Source organism: Gopherus flavomarginatus, chromosome 7 (assembly GCF_025201925.1).
Source record: "Gopherus flavomarginatus isolate rGopFla2 chromosome 7, rGopFla2.mat.asm, whole genome shotgun sequence".
In the NCBI taxonomy this organism is placed as follows: domain Eukaryota; kingdom Metazoa; phylum Chordata; order Testudines; family Testudinidae; genus Gopherus; species Gopherus flavomarginatus.
The window spans coordinates 64,124,519-64,143,915 of record NC_066623.1 but is presented as its reverse complement, the minus strand read 5'-3'; the positions used below and the strand labels follow the sequence as shown (position 1 = coordinate 64,143,915).

General features: G+C 42.8%; 1 protein-coding gene across 2 annotated transcripts in view; it reads right to left on the bottom strand.

Annotated features, from left to right (window-relative positions):
• The window catches only part of PLA2G4A (phospholipase A2 group IVA), a 307,311-nt gene that overhangs the window by 70,791 nt on the left and 217,123 nt on the right, over nucleotides 1–19,397 (bottom strand). For both annotated transcript variants that reach the window (XM_050961422.1, XM_050961423.1), the window contains exon 4: nucleotides 2,763–2,911. In XM_050961422.1, the coding sequence (XP_050817379.1) occupies nucleotides 2,763–2,911 (149 nt within the window). The remainder of the gene's footprint in view (nucleotides 1–2,762; nucleotides 2,912–19,397) is intronic.

Sequence of the window (19,397 nt, the reverse complement as noted above, 5' to 3'; positions counted from 1 at the left end):
CAAAACAAATGAGGTTAAACTTAAAAGAAACCAAATATATGAAATGCACATTGAAGGCATTCAAAGAATCTTAACTCTTCCCTTGTTGTGACACTAGCTTCCCATCTTTCTTTCTATGCTCCTTCAGCAGCTACTTGGTAAGATCTATGATATTACATATTCTCCTTTCTGCTGTGGCAGCCTTGGCCTTTGTACACACACAGGGGTAGCTCTAGACGTTTTGCCACCCCAAGCACGGCAGGCAGGCTGCCTTCAGTGGCTTGCCTGCGGAGGGTCCACTGGTCCCGCGGATTTGGCTGACCTCCCACAGGCAGGCCTGCGGGAGGTCCGCCAAAGCCGCGGGACCGGCGGACCCTCCACAGGCATGCCTGCAGGAGGTCCGCCTAAGCCGCGGGACCGGCAGACCCTCCACAGGCACGCATGCGGGAGGTCCGCTGAAGCCGCGGGACCGGCGGACCCTCTGCAGGCATGCCGCGGAAGGCAGCCTGCCTGCCGCTCTTGCAGCGACCGGCAGAGCGCCCCCAGTGGTTTGCCGCCCCAAGCACGTGTTTGGCATACTGATGCCTGGAGCCACCCCTGTACACATAATGCAAGAGTAAAATGAGAATATGTATCCTAACTCCTATACTACTTGAATTAGCCAGCAACATGAGCCAATACGGATAATTAGCCAGAAACATGAGCCAATATGGACATTCTGCACATTATAAAAACAACGTGTAGGATAACTGCTTGGAGACACATGAAATTCTTCCCCGGCAGATAACTGTCATAATCTACCTTGCAAAGGATAGTTTCTTCTTTACCAATGAGGTCTCTCACTGTATTCCCAGTTATAGTGATAGTTTGAACTAAAATGATAGTGTTACTCCATACAAGGGGTGAAGCTGATTGTCAAGCTTGATGTCATGGGCATAGGACACATTGGCAAGGATGTTTTTGGGTTCTTTATTATTATTTACTTCCTCTTTACAACAAGAGGGTTGAGGAGGGAGCATGAAGTAGCATCAGGTGGGTTTCAGAGTCATTCCATTCTTTGTGCTGATATCTAGCTGGGGACTAGAACAGGAGACTAGAAGTTAGAACTTTGAGTTCTATTCTCAGATTTCCTACTTCCAGGTTATGTGTGCCAGGCAAATCACTTAGGGTACCTCTTTGCTACACATATAACTAAGGTGATGAGCACCCAGGTGTGAGCAGCTGGTCTAGCCTAGGCCAGGTGTGAGCAGCCACAATGCAAAGCCACACATGAGTTACTGTGTTCTCTCACTGATGCTGCCCTCACTCATGTGTGTTGCTAAGACTTCAGGGGGCAGAGACTCGGTTTCAGAGAACATGGGGACAAACTGTAGGAAGACATTGAAGACTATCAGCACTTGATTGCTTGAGCCCAATGGCTCTCAACCTTTTCAGATTACTGAATCCCTTTCAGGAGTGTGATCTGACTTTCATCTCACTTAAAAACTACTTGCTTACAAAATCAGACTAAAAACACAAGAGTGTCATAGCATATTATTATTGAAAATTGTTTACTTTCTCATTTTTACCATATAATTATAAAATAAATTAATGGGAATAAAAATATTGCACTTACATTTCACCATATAGTATATAGAGCAATATAAACAAGTCCTTGTCTGTATGAAATTATAGTTTATTCTGACTTTGCTTGTGCTTTTTAATATAGCCTGTTGCAAAACTAGGTATATATCTAGATGAGTTGATGTAAACCCTAGGAGGCCTCTGAGTACCCACAGGGTCATGTGTACCCCTAGTTGAGAACCACTGGTTTAGCCTTTGTCCTCTCTGCAAAGTGGACAGGTTACCAAACAAGAGCCAGAGTAAACTCTGCAATGAAAATATACCCGTAAACTCTTGACACACTAAAATAGACTAACACAATATTATAACACTGTGTGTACAAAAGGCTTAATTAATTAGGGACTGATGGTGATTTGGACTATATACCTGTACAAAGCAGTGACGGCTCCCTTGTGCTCCTTAGGAGTGGTTACTCAGACCTTGTCTACACTACGGGGCTAAGTCAACCTAAGTTACGCTACTCCAGCGACATAAATAATGTACCTGGAGTCGACATAGCGTAGGTCAACTTACTGCGGTGTCTACACCGTGCTGTGTCGAAGGAAGATGTTGTCCCATTGGCTTACCTTAGTCTTCTTGTTCCAATGGAGTACCAAAGTAGATCTGAGAGTGCTCTGCAGTCAATTTAGCAGGTCTTCTCTAGACCTGCCAAATCGACCTCCGCTGCATTAATCGCAGCATCATCAATCCACGGTAAGTGCAGACATGGCCTCAGACCTTGGGTCCAGGCATACAGAAGTAAGTGGAGCTAATCTCCCATTTACTCCCACCTCTAGTTGGCAGAGAGGAGAGGGGAATAGGCAGAGACTTGGTTCCACTTCCACCAACTTGCTGGCCAAAGTAGCTGAGCCAATGAAGGGAGAAAATACTTGCTGCTACTGTAGAGAACCGTAAATTACTAATCTCAGTAGCAAACAGGTAAGAAATTGTGACTCAGAAGTGTATCAGTGTCACAATGCCACCCAAGGCTGCTCCTGGGATGGTGCAACTTAAGTACTAACCCCTTGCTCAGGGCTCTGCATAAAAGGCAAAACCTTAATGTTTAGAAAGTGTTGACATGCTCAGATAACAGATGATGTGTAAGTACAAAGTGTTGCTGTTTTAACCCTCCTGACACTGCTCAACTTCCATTTCTAGCTGTACCTCAGTACATGATTTACCTCCAGAACATTTTCCTGGTTCGGGTCCAAAATAAACTCAAAGGTCTCATTCCACACAGGGTTCACATTATTGTTGAAGTGTTTTGTTCTCTTTCTGCAGTCAGGGGCTGAGGGGATGAACAGCTCCACATATGGATCTGGAGTGTCAACTGTAGAGTAGCAAACAGAGGTAAAATTAGTTAGAACTTGTGTTTGGATAGGATTAACCAAAACAAATTTAGGAAAGGACAAGTGCATTGTAAGTCCTCTCAGTATACACAGTAGTCAATGAAAGATACATGGCTTGATCTTGCTCCCCTAAAGATCAAAGTAGTGATGCCAATGATGTTAATGGGAGTAGGAGTAGGCCTTGACTGAGAGGATGATACTGTGAGTAAAGATACATATTTATTGAAAAAAATGATCCAATGTTGTTATAGTTATTTAAAGAAGTATCCCCTGATCACACACACCCACACAATAGCAATACTGCTTGGTATCACAGTAGCAGCAAGGATAGATACCCAATGAAATGGTCTTCAATTACAAATTAAAGAAAGATATTTTGGATTCAGGAGAGTCTACCAAAGGTTTTGCAGAACTAAGGAATGCAGTAATGAGTCATTTATGTACTTCCCAATCCTGTAATGATGTCCACATGGTCACATCCCTGGGTGGAGCCAATTAAATCACTGGGGCTCTGTCCTGGCACAGAGGTCCACCCTTATGAATATCACTGTAGGACAGGGGTTCTCTGACTTTTGTACTGGTGACCCCTTTCACACAGGAAGCCTCTGAGTGCGACCCCCTTATACATTAAAAAACACTTTTTTATATATTTAACAGCATTATAAATGCTGGAGACAAAGAGGGGTTTAGGGTGGAGGGTGACAGCTTGTGACCACCCATGTAATAACCTTGCAACCCCCTGAGGGGTCCTGACCCCCAATTTCAGAACCCCTGCTGTAGGACTTGGGCCTTATTTACATATTCCATTTAAATTGTGGATGTGTAGAGAAATAGCTGAAATTCTAACTATTCCATTTGTATCCAGCGCAGAGTATAAGTGATGGGGAAAATGTGGCCTGAAGAGTCTTAATTAAGTTGCTTTAACTATTACCATTTTATTACTAAAATCAAATGCTATGCTGTAAGCAGCCTTGCTAAATCCCACTTACCCATCTTTTGAAGACAAATAGTGGGTTTTTTTGTTTGTTTGTTTTTGACATAAGTAAATAACTAGTTTTTAACTATCATCATCATCTGCTCGGAAGCGTAGATAGGTAAATTTTGTGACTGGGATAAAATTGCCATGACATTGCATTTTTAGAAGATAAAAGAGCATTTTGATGATAGATATTTTCTTATATCAGCTTTAAAGGAGAGGTTGTCAGATATACAAGATAAGTGAAGACAGCAGATCTGATGCATAGCAGGTAATGGACTACAGTAAGTATACATATTATTGGTAGAAAAGTTGTACCAGTGGTTGATCAGTTTTTTATTTAGTTCAATCTACTCAGTCCATTTTTCTTCAAATAGTTATCTAATACAGTCGGTAATTTGTTCCATTTATCTTAACTTTATTCTTAACAACCACATTTTTACCAGACATATTTGGTTTTGCAGCAATAGTTCTGTGATCCTGCAAAGGGATCTACTAGCATAGACCTTTATGTTCACCAATCCCTTTGATTTCAGTGGGAGTCTTTATGGGAATTTGGATCTGTGCTGGGAATCCCACTGCAGGATCAGGGTAATACTGCTGAAATACATGTGTATGCTGGTACAAGGAATTCTCTCCATATCTTCTTGGCTTATCAGAAGTTAAGAGTCATTTGGTCTGATGTCAGAAAACTGATGCACATCTTCAGAGGATCATGTCTTCAGAGGTTGTTTTCTGCTTTTGCCCAACAGCCTATTTCATGGAGTTAAAAATGTGCAGCCGTCACAAACAATGACCATTTTCTTAAGGATCTCTCTTGGTCAAAACAATTACACTGCATTTTAACTACATGTGTTTTCATGAGAATATACTGTTTCATCAAAGCCAAAATGTGTCAGGTAGACATGTTGCTTTCAACAAGGCTTTTGCCAGGAATGTTTCTGAGGTCCAGGCATCTCTGGTCACTTCTGACCAGAAAAAGAGACCTGAACTGAAAACTTGATCTTTCAAACAGAAAATGGGACATTTCAACACAATTCTGTTCTACAAAAACATTTGAACAGTTTTGACTTTGTTCCAATGTGGAACAAAAACAAATTTCAAAACCACACAAGTTGTCATGGAATGGAATTTTTGTCCTCGAGCCACCTCTGATGCAGACCCAAGCCAAGCTTCAACTTAGCCTCTCAGTGTACTATTCAAAGACAAATAATTGCAGAGTGACAGAACAGCTATAGATTCTGAAATATTGTCAAAAATATCTTTTGCCCATTGGAGATGTGAAATAATATGCATGTACAATAGGGTGAGTTAAATATGAATCATGTTTTTTTTCTGATTGGTGGGACTTGAGGGACTGTACCAGAAATCCAATTCCTTCAATGCATTTTATTTATTAATTGCAAAATTCACATAGAAAAAGCACTTCTAGCTTCCTGTTTATTTTATGGTGAACAGATCTTACTTACTGTGTCAGATTTTTCATGGCAAACTATGATATACCAGAAGAACTTTTTACTGCTTGGAAAATAAGAGGAGGGTTTTGCGTGTGTGTGTGTGTGTGTGTGTGTGTGAGGGAGAGGGAGAGGGAGAGGGAGAGGGAGAGGGAGAGGGAGAGGGAGAGAATGAATGAACGAACTTGTAGGATTTGGCAGCCTACATTCCATTCCACACAATATTTATAGAACTACTTAAAAACCAAGGAAAGCCTGGGCATTCCTTTAAGGTATGTCTATACTGCAATGTATGTCCAGGATTAGCAGAACTCAATTTAGCAGACCCTGCGTTTGATAACCTAGAGCTTGAGTGCCTACACTCATTAGTAACCCCAGGCCATGAATTGTTGAAGCTTGGTTCCCAACCTGGGTCTCCAGCATCTATACTGCATTATGTGGGCCAAAATCTAACCCTTATATCCCAGACTTCCTAATGGCCTCCCAGAATGTGGCCACTATAGCCCTTTGTTCATGGCGCAGTGTGGGAAAACTTGACTGTGCAGAGTACAAAAAGTCAATGTGTGAGATTACTTTTGGCAGACTCAAGGAGCATGAGTTCAGTGGGGATGCATCCACACTGAAAAGCAATAGGGCTTGAACCCTCAGTTTGAACTCAGACTCCAGCCTACCCACCCCCTTTTGTCTACAAGCAAATCGTGCTAACCCCTGGTTTGGATCCAGAATCCCAGGCCCCTCGGTGGAGGAGGATCCAAGCCTGAGCCAAGACAGTCAAATTCCTATCTACTCCAACTTTAAAAAAAAAAAAAGATTAACATGACTACTGGCCAACTTTGACTGTGTATTTTAGCAACTTGAATAAAAAGTAAATCTGCTTTAATGCTATGCAGACCTCCTCCCCGACCTCTGGAAATTGAAATGCTGGATTCTGAATATCCTGACAACACAGTCACTAACTACTGCAGACCTCCTGGTGCCAAAGGACTGAACTTCTACACATCAGCTTGGTTTTGAACCAAGCTACTTTTGCCACACCAAGTCAGTCTGCTGAAGCAGAAACTAATGCATTTTGCAGCTAATCTTAAAAGCAGTTACTGTATGAATGACTGAGAGGAAAAATATTTAACTAGCTCAAAATCTCAACAACAAACAAAAACTTTCTTCCCACTGTGTAACAAAAATACCTCAGGCCAAGAGTTTCTGAACTGCCCTTTCATGTTTGAAAGTTTACTTTGCAGTCTTTTCAACTGAGAAAATGAAAATCTATTCCTTTAGGAATTTCCTCTGCAGATGGAAAGCAAAAATACAGGGAGCTTTTATGTGTTGATTAAGATAAAGTTACTCACACTGTGCAGTAACAATGGTTCTTCGAGATGAGTGTCCCAATGGATGCTCCACTGTAGATGCATGTGCATTCCTGTACTTCTGATCAGAGATCTTTGGTAGCAGTGTCTGTTCAGCCTGCACATTCACTTTCCCTTTCTCGTGCTCTGCCTTGAGGCTAATTAGTGCTGTGCAAGCGACCCACCTTCAGATCCTTCTCTACCACAGAGTCCCTATCAATAACTTTGAAACAGAAGGTAGGGTGGATTATGGAGCACCCATAGGGACACCATCTCAAGGAACCATCATTACTGCACAAGGTGAGTAACTTCCTCTTCTTCTTTGAGTAGTGTTCCCATGGATGCTCCACTATAGGTGACTCCCGAGTAGTATCCCTAATGGGAGGCTGGGGCTTTGGAGTCAAGTCTGTTATGGATGATGATACCGCGGAGTCGAAACTAGCATTGGGAGCAGAGTCTCCAGTGATGGCATAGGGTTCTGTGAGGGTGTGCACAAATGCCCAAGATGGCTGCTCTGCAGATTTCCAAGACAGGGACATTCCTGAGGAAGGCGACAAAGGAAGAAACTGACCTTGTGGAGTGTGCAAATTCCAGGTAAAGGTACTATATTGCGAACATGAAAACAGTGCTTAATACTGTTCAAGACCTATTTGGAGAGTCTCTGGGCTGATGCTGCTGTGCCTTTAGACCTTTCTGCAATGAAAAGGAAGAGCTTAGGAGGAGATTTCCTACAAGTCTTTGTCCTGCCCATGTAGAAGGCCAGGGCTCTCCTAACATCTAGCACGTGCAGTATGGCCTCTTTGATACCATGGTGAGGCTTAGTTGGGAGGGGATTTGGTTGATTTATGTGACAAGATGAGGCCACTTTAGGAAAAAAACATTGGGTGTAGCCAGATAGTAACCTTGTTGTGAAAGAATACTATAAAGCAGAGTGTACCATCTGTGCTGCTATTTCCCCTATTCTCCTCACCGAGATGATGGCCACCTGAAATGCTATCTTCATTGACAGCTGTGTAAGCAAACAAGTAGCCATTGGTTCAAAGGATGATCTAGTCTGGCTCTTTAAAATTAGTTTAGGTTCCCATGTTAAAGTAGGGCATCTGGGTGGGGAAAGACGTTTGTTATGCCCTTAAGGAATCTCTTTGTAGTTGGGTGTGAGAAAACTACAACCCTCTACCTGTTGATGGTACCACTACCACTATGGCCACCAGGTGTAGCTTGAGCAAACTGAGGGATAGCCCTGTCTTCTTGAGAGCCAATATGTAATCTAACACCATAGGAGAATAACAGATGTAGGGATAATGTGCCTGGAATTGCACCAAACCTCAAACCTCGTCCACTTTTGTAGTTAAGTATGACAGGTAACCAATTTCCTACTGTGTAGTAACACTTCCTGTACCTCCTGGGAGCAAGAGTATTATGCATTGGAACTACAAAGCAGCCAAGCCTTGAGCTGGAGGTTGAGATGGAGAGTGTGTTGTTCTTTCTGGGAGAGAAGGTAAGGAGTGGGTTGAAGAGGGATTGGTGGACACATCGTCATCTGTCTCACTCAGGTGGGAGCAATCAGTATGACATATGCTTTTTCTCTTTATTTTCAATAGGACCTTCAACAAGAGAGGGAATGGGAAATGGCATAAAGAAGGTCCTTGTCCCATGGAAGAAGGAGACCGTCCCCTAATGAGTGCTGTCCGAGGCTAGCCCTGGATCAATAATGTGGGCATTTCCTGTTCAGGTAAGTAGCAAACAAGTTTATTGTTGGTGTCCTACACTGACAAAATATGTTGCAAAGTACTGTGGGGTTCACTTCCCACTCATGGTCATGTGAAAACTGCCTGTTGTTGTGTTTGGTGCTGATATTAGAACATTGTGGCAAATGCCTCAGTTCCAGAGCCTCCCTTTTGATTTATGTAGCACATTATCTTCTCTGTTAAACAACGTTGATGTGGAGAGTCACCATTTTCCCTGAGTCATGAGGTTGTTGAGGTGTGCAGCACAATCCATGAGGGATGTCTGTATGAGAAGAAATGTCAAAGGAGGGCTGAGCAAACAGGACCCCTGTGCAAACATTTACCGGGTCTTTGACGCTGGAAGGCATCAAGAGAGGGTTGTCTAACCTGTTTTTTTGTTTTGTTTTTTTTTGCTATAAACCGAGCTGAACCATGTCTGCAGACACTTCATCTCTAGTTTGGCATTAAATATTACAAACATACCAGCCACCATTTGCCGCAGAAGCTGGAGGAACGTCTGGCCAATGTTTGAGGGCTAGCTTGAACTGTCTCTACGTGCGGACAGGCTGTGAAATCTGTGTTGTAGAAGGAGCACCCTCACTTGCAGTGAGTCGAGGTCGACCCCTATGAACTCCAAACATTGCACTGGAGCTAAGGTCGACTTTTGGACATTAATTTGCAGGTCCATGTTCGTGAATAACCACTTCCTCTAGTCCAACATCCTACTCCTCCAGGATCTCCTCAGGAGGTTCTGAGGCTCCGCAGTATATAATGCTGCCCACGTATCCCATAGGGGCAGTGGAAAAGGCATGGCTGGCTGACCCCATCTTTAGTCATACCACAGGGGTTGAGGTCCAGACTGAGGGTTTGACTGGGAAGGCCCAGGTTGGTAGTTGGAGGAAGGATAGTGAGAGTGATGGGAGATGACCTCCTGGCCATTATCCAACTCTCCGCTAGAAAGTGGTGGAGCCGATACAGAGGTGCATGGATCAGTGCTGGTGGTCATTATGGAGTTCAAGATGTGCCCAGTACTGAGGCCCTGGTACAAATTAGATGAGACTGATAGCTTAGATACTCTGAGGTCCTTAGAGAACCTAAATTCCTATTGTGCCACAGTATTTGTTACCCTTAGCGGTTGCTGTTATTGAGTTGGTGGTACTGAGGGAGCTCGCAACCTTCGCTGCATCGAGCGCTCTAATGATGGTTGCCTCGCAGTCATAGGTTCCAATGGCATCTGTACCGATGCAGTCTTCCCAGAGGTGGCACAATCTCCACACCTGTCCGTGACTGGCGGTACCATTGATTTGGTGCCTGTGCCCAGGCAGTCCTTAGACATACCAGTGGTATCTGTCACACTGGACCCACACAACCTGTGGATATCATGTTTAGATGTCTTCAGTGCTGTCGGTACCAAAGAGATTGAATGTGCCAGGGACCTCCTCTCACTGTTTCAGGGCTCACTACAAAGGCTTGAAGATCTCTTTTTGGAGGTCTTGCATGGGGCATCTGAGGATTTCTTCCTTAGTTCACTGGAAGGCTATGGAGAAGATTTGTGTTGCCTGTAAGACTCTGGGCACGGGTCAGATACAGGCTGGAGAGCACCCTCCATAAGGAGCAGCTTTAGCTTCAGTTCCTGTTTTTTTGGGGGATCTGGTAACAGACACAGCAGGAATGCCCATCCGTTACCAGAATGGACTCCTTGCAGGAGAGACATTTCTTAAACCCAGGCGACCTGGAAATTCCCCTTACTGGGGATATTTCCCAATAGGGGGTGGGTGGGGTAGGTAAAACAAAAAAATGTGTGTTTGTTTTTAACAGGGAAGAAAAAAAACTAAAGGAAACTCTATGGGTATGGCTACACTTGAAATTTCAAAGCGCTGCCGCGGCAGCGCTTTGAAGTGTGAGTGTGGTCGGAGTGCCAGTGCTGGGAGAGAGCTCTCCCAGCGCTGCACGTAAACTACATCCTCTACGGGTGTAGCTTGCAGTGCTGGGAACCGCGCTCCCAGCACTGTGGCACTGATTACACTGAGGCTTTACAGCGCTGTATCTTGCAGCGCTCAGGGGGGTGTTTTTTCACACCCCTGAGCGCGAAAGTTGCAGTGCTGTAAAGCGCCAGTGTAGCCAAGGCCTATGAGAACTAAGAAGAAAACACTAAAACTAGCTAAGGGTATGGCTACACTTACACTTGTACAGCGCTGGGAGTTACAGCTGTCTTCGTACAGCTGTGTAGGGAAAGCGCTGCAGTGTGGCCACACTGACAGCTACCAGCGCTGCAGTGTGGCCACATCTGCAGCATTTGCAGCGCTGTTGGGAGTGGTGCATTGTGGGCAGCTATCCCAGCGTTCAAGTGGCTGCAACGTGCTTTTCAAAAGAGGGGGTGGGGTGGAGTGTGACAGGGAGCGTGGGGGAGACAGAGAGATTGGATTTTTGGAGCTGACACTGTTCTCAGCTCCCTGCCTTGCAAGTTCTAAGGACTAGAAGATACACAGCACCAACATTCAATCATTTTAAAGGTTTCGAGCCCTTCCCCCAGCCCTCTCTTACTCACTAAATGCAAATTATGCACTCCTAAATAGCCTTCAGACCACATAAGCAGCTGCTCAACACGGACTCCCCTCTCTCCTCAAGCAAACAGCTGTGAACATTCCAAAGCAATTCCCCTGCCTCCGCTCATCGCTGGCTGGAGCAAAGAGCAGCTGTGTTTGTTTTTTAGATAAGTAGCTCCGGGGAGCTCAGGAGCTCAGAGTTCAGCCATTCTTCCGGTTTGTTGTGGACAGGAATTCTGGGATACCTCCTAATACCCTGGAGGCCAATAACAGCGCTTTTGGTGGCCACGCTTGACGAGCAGCGCTGCATCACCAGCGCTGCAATTGTTACACCCCAAGCAGACCAAGTGTACAGCCAGCGCTGCAGCCAGGGAGTTGCAGTGCTGGATGTGCCTTGCAGGTGTGGACAGTTACTAAGTTGCAGCACTGTAAACCCACCATCAGCGCTGCAACTCTCCAGTGTAGCCAAGCCCTAAGAATGAATTTCTAGAGAGTAAAGTATCCGTGAATGGACTGCTAATGGCTCCATCTCTAGCCTGGGGCAATTGAGAAGTAGTAGTCTGCCCCGCAGTGCTTATTAGCCTTGAGGCAGAGCACGAGGAGGGGAGAGCGCATGTGCAGGATCAACGGACACTGCTACCAAAGATCTCCAATCAGAAGCACAAGGACACAAATATACCTACAGTGGAGCACCCGTAGGGACTCTACTGGAAGAAGAAAATACTGATGTAAATTATGCAATAGCAATCAAAAGCCTAGATCTGTTATTTCTTGGGGAAACAGAGACCAAAAACTTATTACAAACTATTTCACATATATCACAGTAATATTTGATTTTGTTTGTATTTCAAAATGTTAAAGCTGCCAAATTTCATTGACAATAAAAAAAACTTTAATCCAGTGGAAAAGTAATAATGATCTGAAGATTTCAATTTGAAAGAACAGTTTAAAAGAGAAACATTATTAGGAAATGGTTCAAGGGTCAAATACTGTTAATCTAAAATAGCTTCATCACTGCAGCAGCAATAAGTGCATAACATATTAAAGATGCAGTATTGTCTTGGAATTGTTCTGAGTCTCTTTTATACAATACAGTAACCAGCCTGTCTGAAAGAGCAACCAAATGATTTTCAAGAGAAACAATGTAGAACAGTTCATTCATATTTTTCCTGCAGGGTTACTTTTCTGAAATAGTTATCTTTGTTCTGTAGGAAGGTTCCTTTTGTGAATAAGGCATCAGACTATTCTTAACTCTGCCAAAGGCTTCTTACGTTACTTTAGGCAAGTGATTTAATCTCTCTGTAGTTAATTGATGCCATTCATAACATGAGGCTAACTATACCTACTAAAGCTTAACTCATTAACGATTGTTAAACATGTTGAAGTGCAAAACATTAACGGCCATCAGTCTAAAGAGTTAAATGTGATAAATCAAGACAAATATAAACAAATCAGCTATCTGCTGAAGGACAAGAAGTTTTACAGGTTTGGGAAATAAAGTTGATCAAGAGGCTTTATTTATGATTTTCCCCCCAATAAATTTTGGGCGTGGTATTTTTTGAGAGGAGAAATCAAAATTATATCGAGGCTATAATGCCAAATTTATATACATTTCTGCTGTCTCCCCACATGAAAATACATTCAATATATACTCCTATTTAGAATGTTTATTTTTCCCAAGACACTAAGAGTGGGGGCAGAAATCCACCAATACACCTATGGATATTCTTTTGACTTTAAATATAATGATATGAAGATATTGTCATCTGGAACCAAGTGATTTGACAGAGGCCAGGATTCAACAGTCTGACTCCAGTCATGGGGACCAATGTGGGTGGAAGTTGTTGCCATGGAAGAAACCCACAAGCTCTCTGCCACCAAAGAAACCCCAAGTCACCAGCATGACCTCACAAGTGTGTGGCTCTGGTCAGTGAAGGGAAAATAGCAAGGGCACACAAATTTATGCCAATTCAACACATTCCCACTGCAATCTGTTGACAGGTGGATATTAAAGCCAACTTTTCCCAATAAAAACCCTAAGGGAGATCATGTAAGTGAATTCACATAGAGGTTAATTGTCCTGAGCCACAGTGGCTAGACAGTGCTAGTAGGCCACACTGGGTATATCTACACTGCAATAAAACACCTGCGACTGGCCCTTGTCAGCTGACTCTGGCTCTTTGGGGCTTGGGCTCTGGGCCTATAAAATTGCAGTGTAGACATTTGCAATCAGGCTGGAGCCTGGGCTCTGGGATCCCGGGAAGGGAAGATTGGCATTAAAGAAGGTAACTAGGTGGAGAGGGGGTGCTACAAGTGATTAGTGCAGGCATTGTACCATCTTTACTCAGATTGGTGAAGGATTACTCACACAAATAGTTCCATAAAGGTCAACGGGACTACTCATATGAGTAAACACTCAGTAGTCTGAATAAGTGTTGCACAGTCTAGCCCAAAGTCTAGCTCTCATTACTCTTGTACACACAACACTAGCTGAAGTCAGTTACAGTTGTCAGTCCTCTATCTTTAGGACACTTTTGTCAGAGTATTGCTTTTTACTAATACACTTTGTACAATTATTTCTCCCTGTAGAGATGTTGCTGTGGGTTAACTGAGTTTTTTCCCCATCAGAATGAAATCAGCAGTCAGAGAGATAATGTAGCACACATCCTATTTATTTTCAGAAGCTGCTCTCTGACCTGAATTGGTCTCCCTTCTGCCAAATATGACATGCTGCAAACCACTGATAGAGAGATACACAAGAGGCTTCAACTGGGGTGAAAAAAATCAACTTTTCACCAACATTTATTTTAAATAATCACTCTTGTCTCCATTTTTCTTCTTTGTCTAAATGTAAAGGCAGAAAATAGCAGTTTTGCCATCAAAAGATGTTTGTCAAGGGAAATGGCAATTTTTTTTCTGGATCTTTTTCATACCCTTTTCAATGCAACATGCCCTTTTCAATTCAACAAGAGTAGCTTCCCAGCTACTCTTGCAACAAGTGTTGGGCCAAGAAAGTGGTGATCAGAATTGGATCTTGATGAGGGACAGGCTGGAGTTTGCCTTTGTAACCAAATCATGGATAGGTTTGGAGTTGACAGAATTGAAATCTCATGAGTTGTTCTCAATCATATTATTCATTAATTATATTATAGTGCTGCCTAGAGGCAAACTATTGGACCATTTCCATGGGATTTCCATTACATCTAGACCCAAATACCTCTTCAAAATTCAGGTTCTGCTTCAGGTCAATACAGTAAAAGCATGTTCTTTTTCTAAACCACTTGCTGATTATTTTAATTTAAAAAAAAAACCACACATTTTCTTAGAAAAGCACAGGAGGCAAGATTAGAAAAGCAAAGGCACAAAATGAACTCAAACTAGCTATGGGAATAAAGGGAAACAAGAAGACTTTTTATCAATACATTAGAAGCAAGAGGAAGACTAAGGACAGGGTAGGCCCACTGCTCAATGAGGAGGGGGAAACAGTAACGGGAGACTTGGAAATGGCAGAGATGCTTAATGACTTCTTTGTTTCAGTCTTCACTGAGAAGTCTGAAGGAATGTCTAGTATAGTGAATGCTTATGGGAAGAGGGTAGGTTTAGAAGAGAAAATAAGGAAAGAGCAAGTAAAAAATCACTTAGAAAAGTTAGATGCCTGCAAGTCACCAGGGCCTGATGAAATGCATCCTAGAATACTCAAGGAGTTAATAGAAGAGGTATCTGAGCCTCTAGCTATTATCTTTGGGAAATCATGGGAGACGGGGGAGATTCCAGAAGACTGGAAGGGGGCAAATATAGTGCCCATCTATAAAAAGGGAAATAAAAATAACCCAGGAAACTATAGACCAGTTAGTTTAACTTCTGTGCCAGGGAAGATAATGGAGCAGGTAATCAAAGAAATCATCTGCAAACATTTGGAAGGTGGTTAGGTGATAGGGAATAGCCAGCATGGATTTGTAAAGAACAAATCGTGTCAAACTAATCTGATAGCGTTCTTTGATAGGATAACGAGCCTTGTGGATAAGGGAGAAGCGGTGGATGTGATATACCTAGACTTTAGTAAGGCATTTGATACAGTCTCGCATGATATTCTTATAGATAAACTAGGAAAGTACAATTTAGATGGGGCTACTATAAGGTGGGTGCATAACTGGCTGGATAACCGTACTCAGAGAGTAGTTGTTAATGGCTCCCAATCCTGCTGGAAAGGTATAACAAGTGGGGTTCCGCAGGGGTCTGTTTTGGGACCGGTTCTGTTCAATATCTTCATCAACGATTTAGATGTTGGCATAGAAAGTACGCTTATTAAGTTTGCGGACGATACCAAACTGGGAGGGATTGCAACTGCTTTGGAGGACAGGGTCAAAATTCAAAATGATCTGGACAAATTGGGGAAATGGTCTGAGGTAAACAGGATGAAGTTCAATAAAGATAAATGCAAAGTGCTCCACCTAGGAAGGAACAATCAGTTTCACACATACAGAATGGGAAGAGACTGTCTAGGAAGGAGTATGGCAGAAAGAGATCTAGGGGTCATAGTAGACCACAAGCTTAATATGAGTCAACAGTGTGATACTGTTGCAAAAAAAGCAAACATGATTCTGGGATGCATTGACAGGTGTGTTGTAAGCAAGACATGAGAAGTCATTCTTCCGCTTTACTCTGCGCTGGTTAGGCCTCAACTGGAGTATTGTGTCCAGTTCTGGGCACCGCATTTCAAGAAAGATGTGGAGAAATTGGAGAGGGTCCAGAGAAGAGCAACAAGAATGATTAAAGGTCTTGAGAACATGACCTATGAAGGAAGGCTGAAGGAATTGGGTTTGTTTAGTTTGGAAAAGAGAAGACTGAGAGGGGACATGATAGCAGTTTTCAGGTATCTAAAAGGGTGTCATCAGGAGGAGGGAGAAAACTTGTTCACCTTAGCCTCCAATGATAGAACAAGAAGCAATGGGCTTAAACTGCAGCAAGGGAGATTTAGGTTGGACATTAGGAAAAAGTTCCTAACTGTCTGGGTAGTTAAACACTGGAATAGATTGCCTAGGGAAGTTGTGGAATCTCCATCTCTGGAGATATTTAAGAGTAGGTTAGATAAATGTCTATTAGGGATGGTCTAGACAGTATTTGGTCCTGCCATGAGGGCAGGGGACTGGACTCGATGACCTCTCGAGGTCCCTTCCAGTCCTAGAGTCTATGAGTCTATGAGTAGTTTGTGAAACAGCTTGTGATCCTTCTGATAGAAGTTATCAATGTAAGATGAAAATCTGATTGCAAATAAAAATTGTAAATAAATTCACTCTCAGCTTAAGGAAGATTACTGATTATTAAAAGATAAGTCATCCAGTTAATTTACTTTGGTACCTCAATACATAATTTTGAATGCAAGGTAAATGTAAGAAACATAATTTCTACCTTCCACTTCTGCCTTGTCAAAATCTGGAAAGGGAAAATCTTACTGGAAAAGAATCACAGCCTGAAGGAACAGAAATAAACACTGCAGGCTCCTCTTTTGTAGAAAGGCCAAAGAGGTTGCAAACCATATGACCTACAGAAAGCTTAGGAGCTGAAAAATTTAAAATCCTAACCAAGCACTGCAAATGCTGAGATATTCTGTGCAGAAAGCTGTCCCTCCACATGTCTCTCAGCCTGTCCAGTAATTTGACTCTGAGGGCACTCATAGTTCGGCTGTGTAGATTGGTTGCATCCTGACTTCCACAAATGGCAATGCACCTCTTCATGCAGAATGGTGTTGTGGACACAGGGGACATCCCAGCAATCGACGCATGGAAAAGGAGTAGAGGTAGCCAGGTTTCCTCTTCCACACCTCTTGCAAATTTTTCCTGCTTATTTTCTGAAATTTTTTCTCCTTGCCACACTATAGGTATAGCCTAAGAGCTTATGTGTTGCTACAGGTCAATTATGTGATGCAGTTGTGAAAAAGGCTAATATCATTCTGGAGTCTACTAACAGGTGTGTCATATGTAAGACACAGGAGGCAACTGGCCCATTCTACCTGGCACTCGTGAGGCCTCAACTATTGTAATGTGTCTAGTCTAAGTGCCACACTTTAGCAGAAATATGGACAAATTGGAAAGAGTTCAAAGAAGAGCAACACAAATTTTAAAAGGTTTAGAAAATGTGACCTATGAAGACAGGTTAAAAAAACTGAGCATTCTTGAGAAAAGAAGACTGAGAGAAGACCTGACAGCAGTCTTCAAATATATTAAGGGCTGTTATAAAGAGGACAGTGATCACTTGTTCTCCATGTCCACTGAAGGCAAAACAAGTAGCAATGGGCTTAATCCGTAGCAAGGGACATTTAGGTTAGATAGTGGGAAAGCTTTCTAACTATAAGGATAGCTAAGCACTGGTATAGACTTCCAATGGAGGTTGTGGAATCCCCATCATTAGAGATTTTTAAAAACAAGTTGCACAAGCATCTGTCAGGGATGGTCTAGTTTCACTTGGTTCTGTCTCAGCGGAGGGGATTGGACTTTTGACTTCTCATGGTCCCTTCCAGCCCTATACTTCAATGATTCTACAAGTTCACTATATGCCACCAGTCAGATAGTTCAGTGCGTGGGGACCACCGATAAATGTTTGTTCAGTAAAGATGCCTACAGAAAACACCAATTCAAAGCTGTAGGATGCGTTAGTCAGTGCACAAATAACTGCTGAAAAGTCCCTCCTGGCTCTGTAAACCCAAAACTGAAAGCAAACATGGCTCATGAGATACTAATTCTTATAACAAGACCTAGGACGGAGGGACAATCTCTCTGTTGAGAATCATTCTGTGTGAACAAAAGGGAACAACTCGGTGCAGGACAGAGAGCACACTTATTATATACATAATAAGAGCCAATGCATTTCAAGAAATGAGCTGCTATATTCTGCACTAGGTGAAGTAATCTTAAACATAGCCCCAAGCTCAGCACATTTCATTAAGCTAGTTTGGAGATCACAAAAGTGTAGATCACTGTAGCAAAATATCCACTGGGAAAATAGGTCACTACCTCCAAGCCAACTGTAGGTGGAAAAAGGCACCAGGTGCCACATTTCTCACCTGACAATCCAGGGGTAGTTCTGTTTACGACCCCAAGACTGAGACTTGACCTGGCAAAGGTCAGACATATCAGAGCCCCTGTCAATTCCTGTAGATGCATAATCATATTATGAGCATCTTCCCAGTCTTATATGGTCTGAGATCTAACCAGAGCTGTCAGAACTATTCCCTAACTTCAGTCAATTCCTTGGAAAGCACAGATACCACTGTAAAATGAGATCTAAGTGTTATGCACACACTGGTGACACTAGTGACCTAAACATGTCAGCCACCCATATATTTTGGGCAACTGGGAGGACAAGCTGAAGCTCTGAAGAACCCAGGATGCAACAGTCCTTGGGAAGCAGAGTAAAAACTCATTACCACACTTTGGGACCTCTCGAAGAGGAAGGAACACACCACAATGGGACATCCTGTAGGTGATTCAACACAGCCCCAATGCAATGGCATCAATAGATGCCAAAAGAGCCAACAAAACCAGCAGAGACTTTTTGCCTTCCTCTACCATCACAAGGAGATTGTGGCATGGCAACAATATTGTCTCCACATTACACCCATGCCTGAACCAGGTAGCAAGGATGAAGGATGTTCATGAAGTAAAGATGTGCCTGGTATTGCTCAAACAGCCTCTTCTCAACAACTTGCACCAACTGTTGAAGTTGACACCAAGTGTTAGTTTCTTGAGCTGAGGAGTATTTAAGTGTGGCTTCCATCATTCCTTCACATAGGAAGTATTAACACTTCTTTTTAATAACAGGAAAGAGACCGCCCCATAGATTTATCAGTCATAAGAGGCAAAGATCCAAATCTCAAATACAAAGCACAGCTCCATAAATATATCTGAGTTCATACAAAAAACAGAGCCAAAGTTCAAGCAGAGAAAATGGTGCATTTCTAATCTTCTGCACTGACACTCCTGCATGATGACAGGCAGACCAGCCCTTATCCTGCTCCATCTGTTCATCAAAGTAGACAGAAAACTCCCTGTGAAAAAAAAATGGAACTCTATAAAATGGTTAAACTAACTCCAACTGTACACTATGCTTACACAAATCTAACAGAAACTGACAGGAAACACTGTACTTTAGTCTATGACAAACAACAGAAACAAAAGCTTTCTACTTGAAACATTGCTTCAACCATAAATCTGACTGCAGCCTTAATATTGCCACCAATAATAATAATACTGAAGAAAAATTCAGAAACATCTTCAAGGGCTTCTTTCAGCTCTTACATCCATTAACCTAGGTTTTCAGAACAGTTATCCCATGCTTTATTGCAAGAATGATCAGACGCCACTCAGACAGCTCTACAGTGTGATCCTCTACTCACCTCTTTTTTACAGAGACATCATGCAAGGA